The following is an 18,092-nucleotide window of genomic DNA, read 5'->3' as shown; positions in this document are numbered from 1 at the left end:
CGGATCAGCAGATCACCAAATTTTTGGAGGATTATGCAGAAGTGGTTTCGGGGGCACGGTATGTGAAGGACCCCAGAATGATGTAGTAATGAATGAATATGTAATGCTTACTAAATTATAATGAATACTGATTTAAAAAAAAAAAAAAAAAACAATTGCCAAAAAGAACAAATATCTTTAGACTATTTATTGTTTTACTCACAACAAAACTCAAACGGAGTAAAAAACAATCCTCTCAGGAAAATATTTCAATATTACATCTTCATATATTTATTTTCCTTTTTGGACAATGTTTTTAAACAGTGTTTGGGTCTCAGCTCTTCTGAGATTATTTCTGTAAACCACTTTGAATTACTCTGTGCATGAGTTGTGTTACTCCATATCTTAACCAACATATTTCCTCATATTATATTATGTTATTTCCTTATTATTACACAGTTCTAAAGGGGTGCACCGTTCCTGAAGATACTGCAATACCAGGTCGATGCGCGGAGTGGACGGAGCAAGCCCCTATTCCATCTCCCTGTTCCAAAAATCAATTTAATATATGGTCCCCGGGTAGGGGACGTATCAGATATTAAACTGATAAGAACAGATTTTTTTTTTTTTTTTTTTTTTTATTAGAAAAACACTTCATTCCTGTCTCATACAACCATCTTACACTCATCACAAAGACATAAACACTCACCAACATCCCCCCACCCTCTCTCGTTAACCTAAACCCGTTTGTGCCCCACCCTTTATCCACCCACACTCCCTCTTACTTCCCCCTCCTCCTTTATCCCAAAAAAAAAAAACCACTCCCTCGCTTTCTATCCTCTTCACTCTAACAACCCCAAACCCCCTTTCCACCTTTCCTTCGCCCTGTGGTACCCCCATCTCACCACATCCCACTGCATCCTCCCTGCTATCATCCACTCTGCCCTTCTCATGACATCCTCCACCCTCCACTCCTTCCCCTTCTGCAAAGCCTGCCTGGCTTCCCACAACATCCGTTTATGCACGCTTATCACATACCAAACTATAAAACGCTCTTCAACACTCAAAAATCCCATCTGCGCTCCTCTCTCCACCCTCTCCCACGTCATCCCCAACCCCTCCTGCACCCTCTGTAATATACCCTCCACCTTTGCCCACACCACCCCCGCAAAGGCACAATCCCACATAACATGTCGCACTGTTTCTTCTGCCATACACACTGTCCTCGGGCACTGTGGCGACCGGCCTAACCCATGTCTATACATACTCTCCCGCACCGGCAGGCATTTATGCAAACAAAGCCAATTCAGATCTTTCAATCCGTTCTCCATCCCAGCTGGCTGTATCCTCCTCCATGTCCCCGATTCCACTCCCACCACCTGGCTTGTTTCAAAACCCCCCCTCACCACTCCATACATTGTCCTAGGACGCTGCCACACCTCCCCCTCCATCACCTCAGGGTGCTGCCTCAACCACTTTGCGGCATGCGCAAAATACCACGGCATGCTCTCTGCGTGCGGCACTCTGTTCGACCAGGTGAGCAATCGCCGGGCCGGGTATGAGAAATAATATCTCAACCACCAGCTCGATGGATGCCCTTCTCCACTCATCAATCCCCTTAACGTTGCCCCCACAAACATTACATCTAGCCGCACCCCCAAATGCGGCACATCCCTTCCCCCACGTTCCACCCCCGCCATCATTTGACTCCTCTTCACCCACTCATACCTCCCTCCCCACATGAAATCAAAAACTCTCTTCTGCACCCACCGTCGATACCCTACCGGCAGCGGGTATACTTCTGCTAAAAACTGCACCATTGGCATGATGTCCACTTTCAGTACTAGAACTTTCCCCACCATCGTCAACCTTCTACTCTTCCATAAAGCTAGCTTAGCCGCCATCTTTGCCAGTTTCCTCCGCCAATTCCCCATCGCACTCCCTTCCGTGTGAAACCACACCCCCAATATCCTTATCGGGTCTCTACACACTGTCAGGCGCCCCACTGCCTCCTCTCTATCCTTCCACCCCCCAAAAAACTTTACCTTGCACTTCTCCAAATTCAGCCGAGCTCCTGCTACCTTCCCGAAATCCTCAAAGACCTCTAATCCCTTTATTAAGCTCTCATCCCTGTCCAATAACAGGGTAGTATCATCTGCGTACTGTGTTATCTTCACTTCCCTGCCCCCACTACCTGGCACCACCAGACCATGTATGCCTTCATCTCCCCGGACGGCCGCCGCTACCGGTTCCATGTACAATACATATAACAACGGGGATAATGGACACCCCTGCCTCACTCCCGCACCAACCGTGAAATACTCTCCTACATGTCCATTCACCTCCACCCTACTGCCTATCCCTGTATACAGGATTCGTATCCACCTTACAAACCTATCCCCAAACCCCAAAGCGCTCAACACCGCCCACAAAAACTCCCAATGTACTCTGTCAAAAGCCTTCTCCTGATCTAACGCCACAACCATCAGATTCAGCTTTTTCTCCTCCACCCATGTGATGCTGTCTCTCACCAGCTGCAGATTTTGTATTACCCGCCTCCCCCGCACCCCACATGTTTGGTCCACGTGCACCACATCATTCATAACTTCTTGCAACCGATTTGCAATCACCTTTGCTAAAATCTTGTAGTCCACGCACAGCATTGTTAGTGGCCTCCAATTCCTCATGTCCTTCTCATCTCCACCTTTATGTACCAACTTTATAATCCCCGTAGCCATCGATTCCCCCATCTGTCCTCCCTCCAAAACCTCCAGCATCACCTCCCAAAACTCCACATAAAATTCCACAGGGATCCCATCTCCTCCCGGCACCTTCCTCTTCCTCATCCCTTGCAATGCTCGGTCTAACTCTTCCAAACCCAGTGGCTCCTGCAGCTCCCCCCTCTGCCTTGTAGACAGCCTACCCTGCACCAACCCCAGAAACCGCTCCTGCGCCCCCCCTTCCACCCGTGTTTGCCCCAATAAATGCTCGAAAAACCTTGTAATCTCCCGCCTCATTTCTATCCCCCTAACTTCTCTTCCTCCCCCATCCCTTACTCCCTTCACTACCTGTTTCCGTCTCAATTCCCTCACTGTTCTAAAAAACGCCGCCGTGCACCCCTCGTGTCCCTCCACAAACCCCTTCTTAGCCACTAGCACCTTTGCCCTTGCCTTTCGCTCATAGTCTTCCTTTATCTTAGCCATCACTTCTTTACACCAAGCCTCATCCACTATCCCTCCACAATTCCTCACTGCATATTCCCGCTCCAATGCCCTCTGCATTTGTTTCACCCCTCGCCTCTCCCTCTCACTTCTCCTCTTGCAATACTTGATGCTAAAGGCTCTCACTCTTTTCTTCAGCACCTCCCACAGCTCCACCACGCTCCCCCCCAACTCTTTCAAATCCCATGTGCAAGTTATAAGTTTGCCCACCCTCCTCCAATACTCCTGCTCCTGCAACACCGCTGTATTCAGTTTCCAATACCCAACCCCCATACTTGGTCCCTCAACCCGACATTTATAAACCACCCCCTCGTGGTCTGTAAAGAAACACGGCACCCTCTTCCCCCCCACCACCCGTATCTCCCGTGAAAAAAAAAAATAATCTAACCTACTCTGCACTCCCCTCGTGTTCCTCCATGTTGGTCCCCTCATCTCCTCACCCAGACACCCTCCCCCCTCCACCAATCCAGATTCTCTCATTACCCTCCCCAACCCCCCCGTGTGGCCCCCCCGCCCCATCTCCTATATCGACATTAAAATCGCCCCCCACTATAATGCTCCTATGGGTCACACAGTGCGGAATCAAACTTTCCGCTATCCCTTCTCTCTCTCTGGCGTCATGTGACCCGTACACCCCAAGCACCCTGTATTTCTGCTCCATATAACTGAAGTCTACCCCAACTACTCGACCTTGAACAATTGTAAATCCCTCCTTCATATCCACCTCTCTACTTCCAAACAGTATCCCGACCCCCGTACTGTGCACCCCTCCCACACTCCAAACCGACTTCCCCCTGTCCCACTCCTCCTCGAACCGTCTGACATCCCCCCCATCCTTCAAATGCACCTCTTGCAGCAAAACCACTGTCAAACTCATATCTGCCAAAAAACGAAAAACTGCTGCCCGCTTAACCGGGTCTCTCAGCCCCCGCACATTAAAGGTGCCCACTGTCAACATCATTTAACTGTTAAATAATATAAGTGAAAAGAGAAACAATTCCCCCAGCCCACTCGCTTTCTCCTTCCCCCTCCTATTCCATCTGCTCTGCCCAGTCATACGTGCCCAGACTCCCCAACACCCCCGAACCTTCTAGCCTCTCTCTTAACCCCCCCCCCCTCCCCCTCACTGTCTCTCAGCAATCCCAAATCCGAACTCAAAGACAAACCCAAGGTAAATATGTCCACTTCAGTGTTGAAGGGGTCCGTCCCCAGTCCTTGCGTCAACACGCTCGGTTGTCCCTCACTCCGCCCCCCCCCCCCCCCCCCCCCTCCAAATTGTTCCAGTTCCCCCTCTCCACCTCCGCCCCTTTCATCTTCTTAACATCATTCTGTCCTTCCCCCTGCTCCCCCTCCCCTTCCTTCTCCCTTAATCTCTGGTCCCGTCGCCCTTTACTCTTTTTCTTCCTTCTCGTCGTTTCCTTTCCGCTGTCTCCACTGCCAGCCTCTCCTTGTTGCTCGTCCACACCCGAACCGTCCTGCATTCCTCCCATCTCCCGACGCTCGTCCGTGATCTCATCCTCTCCTTCGTTCCCCCCTTGGTCCTCGTCCTTTCCTCCTTTCTTGTTTCTCCCGTCCATCTTTTCCCCATTCTCTCCACCGCCACTCCGAATATCCACGTGGTCCGTTCCCGATCGTCCTTCCGCTTCCTCCGAAAAAATCCCTCTCCCCACTGCTTCTGCAAAAGTCCGCCTCCTCTTCTGACAATCTCTGTACAAATGTCCTCTTTCTCCACATCCGTGGCATGCTTTAGGTACTTGACAGTCTCTAGACTCGTGATCCTCCTGTCCACATGTCCAACACCCTCTGTTCACACAAGTCGCTTCTGTATGCCACATTCCCCGACAGCGCCGACAGAAATCCGGCTGCCCTGCATAGTGCAAATGCCCCCGGTCTGCACCCAGGCTGAACAACGCCGGTGGATGCGCCAACCCGTCCTTGCTCTTTGCGTCCTGCTTCAACAATATCTGGTACTGCCGCCGTCCCGTCCAGTAACCCAGAGGGTCGTTGCTGTATCTCGCCGCCGACGTTACTTCTGCGTATCCCTCCAAGAAATGCACTATGGCCATATCTGTGACAAAGGGGTTGTACATATTCACCGTCACCAAGCGAAAGTTCGGTTTGTCCAGGTTCACTATCTGGAAACTTTTTAAAGGCTCCTTCGCCGCTGCCAACATACAGCTATTCCACGCTCCCTTATGCAACTCTGCCGAGGCCAATGTAACATCATATCCTCTCTGTGCCATATTTGTCTGCAGACAGAACACTTCCTTTGGTCCTAGTTTCAGGATTCCCATAATCACCATCCTCGTGAAAACATCTCTCTGCATTACTTCTTCATCCTTCCTCCACCACTGGAACCGGATCGTGTTCCGAATTCCCACTCTTGGGGTTGTCATCCCTGCACTCTTATCCATTTTCTATGCTCACTTCTTCTAATTGGTCTTGTGTAGCCGCAGCCTCTACACTCTCAGTGCCCCTTACACCGCACGACCTCAGAGAAAAACCACCCTCCATACACTTGATCTTAGCCAAAAGGCCGAGAAGCGATACCGAACACACGCCGAAGCAGGAGCCTCGTTCCCGGCACCGCTGCTCTCGCTCACGGTTGGTCCCAGTTTCACTAAACGCATCGACACCACAGACACAGTGTGAACGCTGGAGCTGATGTTTTAGGACTAATCCACCGACACAAACACACGACTCTAATTAAATATTAGTTTCTACACCTGATATGAGGGGAAAAGGGTCGGAGCTGTTTACCACTAATAAGAAAACGTCTCTTTTAAAGACGCTTTAATATCAGCACAGGTGTTTGTTTACTCCAAATGTGTCCAAACTATGGCCTGGGGTCCATTTTTAATGAGGCTGCAACAAACTGTAAGACTGCAGTGAAATATGACCCACACATGAAACTTGTTCTACATGTGATGTCGTTCTTACTTTCACCACCAGGCGGCGCTGCTGTCTTTAACAAGGCAAAGAAACTGAGCAACGAGTCAAGCAGTTTATATGTTAAACAACTCATTTGTAATATACCAAGTTTTATGCTGATTATATTTTGGGGTTAGGGTTGAACAATGTAATGAGACTTTTTTGTAAAACATGAAAACCTATTAACAGAGAGCTCTTTTCTCTTTAAACATGTTCAGTTACGAAGCATCATTTACCGAGATTTGACTGAATTTACTGATTTAATACAGCGCTCAGTGGAAAAAGGCTGGACACTCCTGGTTTACTCGGTTAAATTAGATGATTGGGATTTTTACACTTTTATTCAAACCTATAAGACTAAGCAGGAAAATGGTTATATATCAAATAGATGTGTATACACGATATTAACCTTAAACATTAAAACGTGTCTGTAATGATCTTCTCCTTTGGGCTGCTCCCTTCAGGGGTCGCCACAGCCATTCAACCCTCTCCTCTGTATCCTCCTCACCCACCCCAACTATCCTCATGTCCTCCTTCACTACAGACGTTAAAAACTGCACAGTTGCTAAGTCCTCAAATATAACCAGAAAGATCAGCTGGAAAAAGTTGTAATTGTCTCTCACTGCTTTATTTCCCGTGTGTTTCGCCCAACACGTGGCGGCGTCTTCACGTGAAGACCCATTAAATATCTTGTTTATTACAGCAGGTTATAAACTAACACATTTAATGTAGGTGCAAATAATTTGATTCCATACAGTCAACATATTTGCTCATATCCAAAGACCAGACCTCAAACTAAGTCGATAGTTACTCATGTAGTCCTCATATAACGTGCTCAAACTGAAAATAAGGTTGTATTCTAATAAGGAGTTCTTAATGTTGTACAGTTTTAGGGGGGTGCACCGTTCCTGGAGGTACTGCAATACCAGGTCGATGCGTGGAGTGGACAGAGCAAGCCCCTATTCCATCTCCCTGTTCCAAAAATCAATTTAATATATGGTCCCCGGATAGGGGACGTATCAGATATTAAACTGATAAGAACAGATACTACACTTGATCTTAGACAAAAGGCCGAGAAGCGATACTGAACACACGCCGAAGCAGGAGCCTCATTCCCGGCACCGCTGCTCTCACTCACGGTTGGTCCCAGTTTCACTAAACGCACCGACACCACAGACACAGTGTGAACGCTGGGGCTGATGTTTTAGGACTAATCCACCGACACAGACACACGACTCTACTTAAATATTAGTTTCTAAACCTGATATTAGGGAAATAGGGTTGGAGCTGTTTTGACCACGTGACCTGCTACAAGCCAATAAGCGACCAATAAGAAAACGTCTCTTTTAAAGACGCTTTATAGCTTTAACTTTAGTAAAAATGCTTGTTTACTAGACTAAATTACATGAGTTTGATTTTCCAAAGCTGTGTCTAATAACAGGATCGTGTCTATGTGGATAAAAATAACCGAAATACATGAGTTTAGTTTAACACTGCAAATAAATCGAGCTCTGCCTCCCTCTAGTGTAGAGTCAGGAAACTGCACCCACTGTGAACCTTCAGCCAACGCTCAACACTTAGCACCTTAACTTAGCACCACATTCAAGTCCACTTTGAATTCTGAAAATTTCGAAACTATTAAAACATCACAAATGTGTGAAACATCACTTAACCTCTTTAGTACATTTAAACCATCCACATGGGGCTTGAGTCCACTTTTCATTCAGAACCGCAATGTTTGATAGGAACAAACAAATACTAATGTTAGCGAGTACATTTCAGAGGGAGATATCGCCTTTAACTGCACAACACGCTTTGATTAAATGCAAAACATGCAGCCAACTTTAAAATAAAGTACGTTAAAAAAATAAAGGCCTTTAATTCTACTCACATAAACGTAATAAACGGTTCAGATTGTAGTTGTGTGAAGTTACAGCTGAAGTGAGTAACCCTGCTTGCTTTTTCCAACTATCCCACTTCTGATTATCTGGATCAGGTGTGTTCAACCAATCGGAAGTTGGAAGATACCAATTCCCTTTGTCTTCCCCCATCTCATCTCATTTCTTCTGAGATGCCTTTATTTAACACCACAAGTCCATACTTTTTAAATTATATTTACTTTTTATTGTCACTACATTGTATAATTGTTAATTTTACTGAAATATGTGATCTGTTTACTGACAATTCAAATATTCACTCTTTTAGAAATTCTTGAAGCTGCAGCAGTGCAATATGCCCAGTTAGATAATAAAGAAAAACGTACTGATGTAAGTACTACGCTGTGTTTAGAGAGTGTGAAATGATTCCTTAATTATTTTTCCACCAGCTGAAAATGAATGAATATAGGTTTGTAGCGAGGGTGCCTTTATTCTGAAAAACTGTGGCCGCCGGAAGTCTCGAGTTGACGCACAACGTAAACATGGATGATTATCAGGCAGATGATGAGGTTGGTTATTTATTTTAATTTACACATTACTTGCATTTAAACACACGCATATACACTCACACAGTATGATGCTATCACATACGTGATTTTTTTATTTTTTACGTGAAGTAAAACGGAAGCAGTGATGTCGGCTAACTAGCCTAGCTTAAACGCTATTTTGTTTCAGACTGGGTTCGTCGTTGAAGAAGTGAGCAAAATAATAAAAGAGGTAAGAAGAAAGTTACTTTTGATGCCTTTCAATTTATCTACGAGGTTTGGGTTTAATGTGTTTATCGTCAGCACCAGCTAAGTAGGTAGCAACCTGTTGTTTAGTAATTCACTGGTTGCTAAGGACACTTTTGACGGTTGCTAGGGACAGTCTATATCCGCACCCACAGGTTAATTATAACACCTGGTAATTACAACTTTATTCAGTAGTGTGTTAAAAAATCTGAATGAAAACCAAAAAAAGAAAACAGCACTCCACAGAAAAAAATATAACATACAAAAACACAGAAACCTAAATTCCTATTCTCACTTGTTTATATTTTATTAACCTATTTTTATTAACCTAGTGATCATTTCAAATCAAATTTCACCTCTCTAGCAGAAATACGTCTGTTTTTGAGATTTGTTCAGGTCCCCATAAGGACTTGAACATTCCTTTGTCAGTATTTTAACTTTGTGTAATATCTGAACTATTTTTAAAGGCTTCTGTATTATCAGATGTCCCAGTTTGTATTTGAACACAACTGTCTCTTAGTCAGTAGAAGCAGCCATAGGCAGAAACACCTACCAGCACAGCAGAGTGAACCAGTGGACCACCAGTATAGTGGAGCAGTGCCTCAGTCAACTCAGCAAACTGGGAAAGCCTTTCAAATATATCGGTATGTGGGACGTTGCCTCTGAAATAATATGCTGACGCTTGTTGCGCTCTGAAGCTCACATTAAAGGCCTGTGTGTGTGTGTGTTTGCCCACAGTAACCTGTATCATCATGCAGAAAAACGGAGCAGGTCTGCAGACAGCCAGCGCTTGCTTCTGGGACAACTCTGCTGATGGTAAATAGATTCTGCTGTTTAGATGAAACTTTATTATGGGCACAGCTAATGAGAGGTCCATAGAACAACATACCACACTGTTTAAGCTTCTTTTGCTTAAGTTGAGCTTTTGAGTGGTCCAAACTCAAAGGTAGCATTGTCTTTAAATGTGGGACATTGACATTAACTAGACATATCTGTTATTTTACCAACAGGAAGCTGTGCAGTGAGATGGGAAAACAAATCCATGTATTGTATCGTCAATGTGTTTGGGCTGGCTATATGAAGCTACCACAAACTGTCTCAAGTGCTTGAAGCATAAAGGATTTTGTGTAATTTGGAGAACCAGCATGTTTGCTCTATGTGAATAAACTATTTTTATGTTCCATCCAGTTGATTAAAAAAAAATGGAAAACTGTATACTCTTTGCTTTATTTACACGTGACATGACAGAGTGCTACATGTACAGCTTTTATCTCATGAAGCAACAAAAACTGTTAAGTACTTTAAACATTTCAAAAACCACCTTGTGCCAACAAAAGCTACATTCACACAGAATGAAACATTCATTCATGTCAAAGCATTTACAAAACTGAGACTGCAACCCATTTAGGAGAAACCTGTGGTTTAAAGACAAGGCACCGACCTGATTAGAACACACGTTGAGATATTAGTTTGAAAGAACGGAAACATGTTTGTTTTGGCCGTTTTTGTCCATAAGCTCCAGTTTTCTAAAACAAAGGGCAGAAAGTCTCACACTGTAGGCGACATAAGGAAACTTAGAGAAAAAAGGAACAGTTACTATATTTTACATGAAGCAAAATACATTTGGCCAGTGGTACAGTCGAAATACTGTATGTTCAACATGTCGAATCAGTAGTTCATGAAAACCCATGCAGTTATTCAAAATGCATCCCTCCGGGTCATCTGATAATACAGCATCAAATGTCGTCAGCAAAATAAATACAATTCTTAGACATGTGCAATTACAAAGCTGCTTTTTAAAGAAAGAACTGGTTAAGGGGAGTGGTAAGAGATCACCTGCTCAAGTTAAAGCTCTCTGTTGTTTTTAACTTGTCTGAAGACAAAGAGGAATTATCAACAGCCAGCTCTGTTTAGGCACTTAAATTCCCCATTCATGAATCATGTCAGTGTTAGAGTGGCTGCTGCAGCATGAGTGTCTCTAACGTTCTACCACCAGCATAATCTCACTCAGCTTTGGCCACACAGGTGTTCTCATTTTCTGTCAGAGAGCAGAAAGGAATGGCAAAAAAACACAAAACAAAAAGATACAAATAATAACAGTGGCTCGACACAAGGCATTAAAACAACTTTGATTTCACACACGAACAAAAAAAATCCCCCATTAATATTAGAACTTTCCCCATTTTCAACTAGCAGGTTGAGAGGAAGTGCTGGTTATGCAAGAAAAAAAGTTTACAAAATGTTTTATATCAGTATTTATTTCTAAAGTTTTCAGTGAGACTGAAAACATAATGAAGAAAAAGTCTTGAGTGGGCCCTTTGCCTCATTTTTCAGGAAATTTACAGTACATTCAGTAAACATGGAACTTATCTTTTTTTAAAAATAGATTTATGTGGACTTACAGAATATCATTTCATTATTACCAATGCAAACACTCCTTATTGACACATAGATAGGTCACTGTAAGGTGAATCTCATGGTTTCTGACAGGGACACAGGAGAAGAGCAGCCACTTGCTTTAGTCACTGTCAGTCTCATCCTGGTATTTGGCGGTTGCTTTGATAGCACGTCCATTTTGTAAAGGCATGTCTTCATAATCGCTGCTTCACAAAGACAAAGGAACATCAGCAGGTTCATGTACAGTATGTTTACTCTCAACAGAACCTGTCAGACTGCAAGGAGCACGATTTCATCCACAGTGGGCTGAGTACACTGGTTTACATTCAACACTGAACACATCACCAGGTAATAAAAACATCGGCTGAACTGTCGACGTTACGATGAGCTATTCAGTACATTTGAAATATTGTGCCATGGCACTGAGTTTACTTACCCATATATCACTTCATCATCTGAGTCATTTAGCATGGAGAAAGCAGGATTATCCTTCAGCTGGGAGTCTAAGAAACAAACAAACAAACAAGCGTGTTGATTATCTACTACTAAAGACTTGGAATTACTAATGGCTTTTGCTGAATTACTTACCATACAGGGCATTTTTAGAAGGGGAATACACAAATGCTAATGTGTACAAGTAGAAGTTGAGTAGGCCGTAGAAGGATAAAAATTCAGCTGGTATGTCTGGAGTTAAGGAATAATTTCTCACTGTTTAAGAGCATCTCACATGCTGGATTTAAAGTGAAATTTATGCTAAAAGTACTTTTGTTCAAAGGATATAGTTTTGGTAATGAGTGGACAACTCAGCCACAAAATTGTCTTGCAGTGCTTTGGCACCAAACCTCAGGTAGAGAATGATCATACTGGAGGAGAACAAGCAACAAGAAAAACCAAGTTCAAAATTAAACCAGAATATTCAAAAAAAGTCTGGGTTCTTTTTAGTTTTTTGTCTGTTCATAAACACACCTTATAACAAGGACCACAAACGTCAGCGCTGTCAAAAACTTCAGCCGGAGATCTAGCGGTCAAACATATGCAGCACATTAAAGTGATGACAGTAAAAGCTAAGGCTGAATCCAACAGAGCTGTGGTCTGCTGTGATACCTGAGTAAGGCATGTTCTTGAGTTCAGAACAAGCTCTGACGATCAGGAAAACCAGGTAGAGGATGTAGAGGGAAACTACAATCAGGAAGAAGGCCTTCATGCCCTGGAAGAAAGAACATGAGGCTTTTACTGTACTGCTGAGAACATAAAGACATATAGACTGGGTGCTATTTACATGTCAAGGTAACAGTCTCACCTGAAAATTCACTATATCGACTTTATACTGATAGGTAGGATCCTGGAGTTCATTCACTCTGTAAATCCAGGAAAAGAAAATAGTTTTTTTTAAGTGTTGGTGTAACTCACAGCTTTGAATCAGGCAGGTTGCAGTAAGTGAGGTCAGACTTACGTTTGCCATATACCCAGTGTAACCGCCGATAGCCACAGCAAGCCGACGATGATCAGCTTTGGAAGGTAGAACGTCAGGCATTTCCTCTCACCCTGGGGGAACGACATGAAACATAACATAGGAGTCACAGGTAGACCTAATGAGAGAAAACATTCAAGTATGGAAATAACAGCAGGCCTACCTGAACCCTGATGCCATGGTAAACACAGAGCCAGAAGAGCAGCAGAGCACACAGGAAGAGAGCCTGAAAGAAAGCATCCAACATCCCTGGAAACCAGCTGTTCACCAGGAATGACAGCGGGAAGAACGGATCTGAACAGCAACAGCATCAAAACAACTTTAGAAGACAGAAAAAAACAGACACCAGCAAAAATCTGTGATAAAAGTCACTATTCTTTCTCTGGGACTCTGTGAGCCTGTAATGAATGAAAAGGTAAATATACTGAGAATATCAGAGTGTAAAGAGTTGGCAACAGCTCCATTATGGTTCAATTATAAGGGCATATAAATATGTGAGAGGGAGAATATTAAAACTCACCATTGTAAAGTAGCAGCAATGGGAGGAGGATAGACATCCATTTTTGTTCTATACCCCAGTCCCTCATGGAAAACTTCCTGAGTGAGTGTGCAAACATACACTGGAACATGCAGAGAAAACCTATTACTCAGTCTGCAGTTTGGAAATGTAATGGAAATGTATCTTCTGTTCACTGTCTCATTTGGTCCAGGTTTGAAGGTCACATTAATAATGTGAAATTGATTTAGATGATGAAGACCCAATGTAAACCGTGCTGGCGCTCTTACCGTCACCACAAAGGTCAACACCACAAAGACGAAGCGGAACCAGATTTCTACTTGTGAGAAGGTGGGATTGTACGTTTTCCACTGAGGAGCAATTCAAAACAATGGGAGAGAAAAACATTAGAACAGTAGGGAGGGACTGTGACTCAAAGTAAACACAACACAGCAGTAAAAACTAAAATGGCACAGTTTGTTTTAGGAGCTGGAAGAAAACTCCTTCCAATGTTTGTCACTTACCACAAATTTGACCTTGATTTCATATGTGATATTTTCAAGGCCCTTAAAGCTGACGACAACCTGGTACTGGGTGTAGTTCAGATAGCCCAGGTGCAGCACTATGATCTCATCACATTTCTTCAGGGAGAAGCAAAACAAGCTGCATCACTGTCAGTTCATTACTTATCATAAATGACATTTCCTGCTCTCACACTGCAGTGACTGACCCAATGATTAATGACAACACGGTAATACTGCGACAGACACTTACAGGCCTGCAGTGAAGCGTTCGTGATTTCTGGTGCACGTTGTTGATGTGCGTTACGCTGGCGTCCTGCATCACTCCCTTTAGCTCAACGTTGATCTCGAACGGCTGCTGGAAGTCTCCCACTGACACACACCAGAGAAACGTGTTATTAACCAAAGACATCCTCAACATCCATGTCACTGGGAACTTTGCTCTCTGCGGCTGTTTACTGTCTGCTCTTACTGTTGCTGTTTTCAGCCTGCATCACACAGGTGAGCCACAGCTGCTGGTTGTAGGTGGTGAGTGGAGGAGACACCAGATTGAAGGGACCAGTCTGAAGACATACAGTCATCACACACAAGTTTAGTGCTGTGTAACTCTCAGGCAGACTAACAGGAGCATGGGACTGGTGAAACACATGTTTCTGTCTTACCTTAACTGAGAAATTTCTCACAACTAACTGATCAGCGTTGTGCTCTTGCTCAGCAATAATCCTGGGACCTGCGAACATGAAAAAACACAAACACAGTTTACAAAGTAGATTCCTCTTTGACCCCGAGACTAAAAATGAACACAATAAAATAGACATTTAAACATCTGTGAACATCTGCCTAATGATCACAGAGAAAATACTCAAACAGCTCTTATTCATCAACAACTAAACAAGTGTGCAAATCTCTCCTACATAGAGTGAAGGCTCCTCCTTTGTCCATCAGAGCAGCAGGACAAAAACAAAACCACCTTCAAATGTGACTAAAGCAGCACAAGAAACAAAGTGCATGATGAGCTGCAGTGAGGTTCTGACTACAGCGGGTAAATACCTGCATTAACACATGCAGCTGATCAGCATCGGCCTGTGATCTGGTGCCTACATACTTTGTTGGGTTTGGTTTGACATGCAAACTCAAAGGCCTTGGCTCAGCAGCGGTTTCTGACAATGAGTAGACTTTTAGTGTAGAGCAGAGTTGGCAGCTGTTCATCTGCACCTGAACAGGTAACGTCAGTGTGTTGACGACTGCAGGCCAACACCCAGCCTGGAGGTTTATCAGACCCACCTGTGATCCCAATGAAGACCGTGAGGCCGAAGCAGACCAGGAACACCACGAAGACCAAGACGAAATGTCTTTTGGACAGGGTGTAGAGCCGCATGGGGGCCAGTCTGTCACAGGGACACGTTGGTTAAACACAGACTGATAAGAAAAGCTCCCAGCAGAGAGCAGGACAGCTGAGCTCTGGCAGGTAACTAATATGCGTGTTATGGTTAAGGCTGCTAGCCTGCTAGGCTAAGCTAACACAAATACACGGCGCACAGCGGTTTTAACACGTTCACACACACACACGCTGATGCATCGGTGACAAATCTGACACTCACAGCTCCATTTCCTTCGGTTCTCGGTCTCCGTTGCGAGAAAAGGCGTTAAAATTTGGCCGTGAATCCACATCCGTGTGTCAACATCAGGCTGCGACAACTGGACTGCGACGTCATCGGGTGGGACGGGCCGAGATCACGTGGTGCCAGCGTGGCGGAAGGAACGTGAAATTAAAAGGGCCCTTATGTTTCGAGCAGGGAACAAACTTGGATTTATTTTGATATCAGGCTTTTAGAGGAGCTCAGCCCTTAAGGAGGATGTACAGTTAGACATTTATACAAGGCCTTATGTGGACTAAAGCCTGCTCTCTCTCCCCTGGGCCCCATCACTGACACACTCACTCCTATGGGCAATTTAGAGTCACCAATCAACCTGACATACATGTTTTTGGACTGTGGGAGGAAACCAGAGTACCTGGAGAAAACCCACACAAGCACAGGGAGAACATGCAGACTCCACACAGAAAGGCCCCTGATGGGTTTTGAACCAGGAACCATCTTACCGTGAGGCAACAGTGCAAACCACTCATCCACGTGCTGCCCATAAATCCTACCTTTTAATATAAACATAAAACAGAATTTGGTGTTTTATCTGCACTGACAGTATAATAATAAAATGCATCAGTTACAGTAGCTCAGTCAGCTAATGAGAATATTAATACACTTATTAAGTCACAGTGATAATGAGCCAATGTTCAGTCAGAACAGGCAGCAACTGTATTTACTGTATTTATTTAACAATGTGTTTGTTGTGATGATGGTTATAATTTTTAGGGGTGCTGAGATTACATTCAGCACCTATAAAAAGGTTCTGAAATCGCCCCTAAGATAAACTTTATTTATCCCCAAGGAGAAATTCAGGTCATCTTGTAGTTCAGTAAGTCAGTAGTCTGTCATCATCCCCTGTTGTCTAAGGTGCTGTGGAGCCTGATGGCAGTGGGGATGAAGGATCTTCTGTATGGTTCAGTCCTGCAGCTCAGTGAGGTGAGTCGTCCACTGCAGCTGCTTCTCTGCTCCATCAGGATGTTGTCAGGATGTGGTCAGTGTATTCCAGGATGGTCTCTACCTTTTTCTGTGTGCATCTCTCCAGCACAGCCTCCAGTGGGTCCAGCCTCACTGAACCAGCTTTTTGCACCAGTCTGTCCGGCTGCCTTGCGTCCTTCTGTTTTATGCTGCCGCCCCAGCAGACTGCAGCATGAAACAGTTTGGTAAAACATGTGCAGCGTCTTCCTGCAGACGTCTAAGGACCTAAGCCGCCTTAGGAGGAAACATCTGTGTTAAGTCCAACTTACTGTCCAGATATTGCCTATATATTCGTAGGCTTCAGTGTCTGCACCACAGATGTTAGTCGTCTAGGTGTCTCTGTGATCCTTTGGGATCTCTGTAGCTGTTGTGCTTGTCTTTGTGATCACTGTGTGTGTGTACTTTGTTTTTGTGTGTCTGGGTCTTGTGGAGACATTTTGCAGGTGAAGCCCAGGGGGTCCTCCTCATTAATCCATCCATGCTGTTTCACATCTGCACAGTTGCCCTAGCGGGAGTTTCGCGCATGCGTAATGACGAGATTATGGCGCTTATGACTTCTAATTGCTAATGAGCCATTTAAGCTGTTTATTGTTTAATTTCTTGAAAAAAGATTTAACACTAGAAATGTTGTGTCAACATGGAGGCGTGTGGTTAAAAACCACTTGTTGCCTGTAATAAGAATCGAGGCCTTTGTAAATTGTGGAGCTGTCTATTAATAATATCTATTTTATTTCACATGAATTACATATACATGTCTTTCCTGTTATGTCGATAATATTTTCTTACATTTTCCATTTATCGAGGACCATGTCTCTCTTCAGTTTAATCAATCATATAAAGCAATAAAATATAAAACAGCAGATCCATCATCCACAGCGTAAAAATGGCCTGGACCCGAAACGCAGCAGGGAAATGGATAAACGCACCTGTAAAAGCGATCATCTCGGTAAGGTGTCAGGTCCTCCTTCAGCTCGTTGTAGGCCTCCTGGATCTTCCTACAGAAGTACTTCAGCTCGCTGTACAGAGGGTTTTCCAGGCCGGACGAGTAGTCGGTGTCCATTATTGCACCGAGCCGCCAGACGCATGAAAATGGCGACGGGGCGACGGTCCGGGGTCTTTACGCAGCAGCACAATGATGGTTTCTCTCTATTATCCCGTCGTTTAATTGAAAGTGCAGCCGAAGCTGTTTTGTTTGTGTCGATTCAAAGGAAGAAAAAAAGCTGCTCAAAAAAAGCGAAGAGGGGGCGGTAGCGCGCAGGAGGAAGGTCACGTGATGCGGGTTCAGCACCGCGGACAGAGGCAGGACAATAAAAGTCAAATAATTAGAATTAGTTCATTTGATATTTTCAGTTTACATCTTTTGAGGACCTTTTGTCTGCAGTGCTGGGTGTGAATGTCACAGCAGGAAAACCACTGGTGTTACTGATAAAGGAACTCAAACTACCCATGTTACCATCTGGGACTTTCCCACCGGGGATCAATAAACTTTGATGGTCACACTGTATTTTGTCTGATTCATCTGATTCTGCAAAGGAACTGAAGTTGTCAGATAAATGTAGAGCAGTGAAAAATACAAGAGCTGTCTCTGAAATGCAGTAGAGAATGTATTAGCAGCAAATACTCAAGTCCAGTACATTATGTTTGATATTACAATAAAACGATCCTCATTCTCTTCCAGCCAGTTTTCTTCTTTAATGCAGTCTGAGGATAAAACTCCCATTTTAAGCTCAAATGCAGATTCATGGTAAATGGTTGGAATTATAATCCAAGAACCAGACCCAGGTTTG

At 44.2% G+C, this 18,092-nt stretch overlaps 2 protein-coding genes and 2 non-coding genes across 5 annotated transcripts; 1 reads left to right on the top strand and 3 right to left on the bottom strand.

Moving 5' to 3' along the window:
- Nucleotides 1-443: 443 nt before the first annotated feature.
- LOC113137708 (U2 spliceosomal RNA) lies at nucleotides 444-633 on the bottom strand. Its single transcript, XR_003296384.1, has one exon. It is a non-coding gene; the product is annotated as a U2 spliceosomal RNA (small nuclear RNA).
- A 6,390-nt stretch (nucleotides 634-7,023) lies between these two features.
- Nucleotides 7,024-7,214, bottom strand: LOC113137705 (U2 spliceosomal RNA). Its single transcript, XR_003296382.1, has one exon. It is a non-coding gene; the product is annotated as a U2 spliceosomal RNA (small nuclear RNA).
- Nucleotides 7,215-8,392: 1,178 nt separating this feature from the next.
- dynlt1b (dynein light chain Tctex-type 1b) lies at nucleotides 8,393-10,014 on the top strand. The gene is made up of 5 exons (XM_026319199.1): nucleotides 8,393-8,577; nucleotides 8,744-8,785; nucleotides 9,320-9,443; nucleotides 9,538-9,615; nucleotides 9,810-10,014. Exons 1-5 carry the CDS (start codon nucleotides 8,551-8,553, stop codon nucleotides 9,878-9,880), a joined length of 342 nt encoding a protein of 113 aa, XP_026174984.1. The 5' UTR covers nucleotides 8,393-8,550; the 3' UTR covers nucleotides 9,881-10,014.
- tmem181 (transmembrane protein 181) lies at nucleotides 10,008-15,407 on the bottom strand. 2 transcript variants are annotated; one of them, XM_026319197.1, is made up of 17 exons: nucleotides 15,286-15,407; nucleotides 14,969-15,072; nucleotides 14,347-14,414; nucleotides 14,157-14,247; nucleotides 13,938-14,056; nucleotides 13,688-13,804; nucleotides 13,454-13,534; nucleotides 13,188-13,287; nucleotides 12,831-12,961; nucleotides 12,650-12,741; nucleotides 12,497-12,554; nucleotides 12,301-12,403; nucleotides 12,163-12,214; nucleotides 11,977-12,059; nucleotides 11,785-11,874; nucleotides 11,633-11,699; nucleotides 10,008-11,402 (listed from the first exon to the last, which is right to left on the bottom strand). In XM_026319197.1, exons 1-17 carry the CDS (start codon nucleotides 15,291-15,293, stop codon nucleotides 11,318-11,320), a joined length of 1,449 nt encoding a protein of 482 aa, XP_026174982.1. In that variant the 5' UTR covers nucleotides 15,294-15,407; the 3' UTR covers nucleotides 10,008-11,317. The 2 variants fall into 2 exon arrangements, with proteins under 2 accessions (XP_026174982.1, XP_026174983.1); XM_026319198.1 differs by having other exon boundaries at nucleotides 10,008-11,399.
- Nucleotides 15,408-18,092: the final 2,685 nt, after the last annotated feature.

The sequence above is a fragment of the Mastacembelus armatus genome, chromosome 24, assembly GCF_900324485.2.
Source record: "Mastacembelus armatus chromosome 24, fMasArm1.2, whole genome shotgun sequence".
NCBI lineage: Eukaryota > Metazoa > Chordata > Actinopteri > Synbranchiformes > Mastacembelidae > Mastacembelus > Mastacembelus armatus.
The sequence above is the reverse complement of the archived record's forward strand: the minus strand, read 5'-3'. Positions and strand labels throughout refer to the sequence as shown.

What these genes read in the sequence shown, in the direction of transcription:
- dynlt1b (XM_026319199.1), top strand. Translation starts at nt 8,551, where the DNA reads ATGGATGATTATCAGGCAGATGATGAG. An exon ending in ATTATCAGGCAGATGATGAG is followed by an intron (nt 8,578 to 8,743) that starts GTTGGTTATTTA and finishes ATTTTGTTTCAG; the next exon opens with ACTGGGTTCGTCGTTGAAGA. An exon ending in TGAGCAAAATAATAAAAGAG is followed by an intron (nt 8,786 to 9,319) that starts GTAAGAAGAAAG and finishes ACTGTCTCTTAG; the next exon opens with TCAGTAGAAGCAGCCATAGG.
- tmem181 (XM_026319197.1), bottom strand. An exon ending in GCAGGCTGAAAACAGCAACA is followed by an intron (nt 14,057 to 14,156) that starts GTAAGAGCAGAC and finishes GGTGTGTGTCAG; the next exon opens with TGGGAGACTTCCAGCAGCCG. An exon ending in ATTGCTGCTACTTTACAATG is followed by an intron (nt 12,962 to 13,187) that starts GTGAGTTTTAAT and finishes GTTGCTGTTCAG; the next exon opens with ATCCGTTCTTCCCGCTGTCA.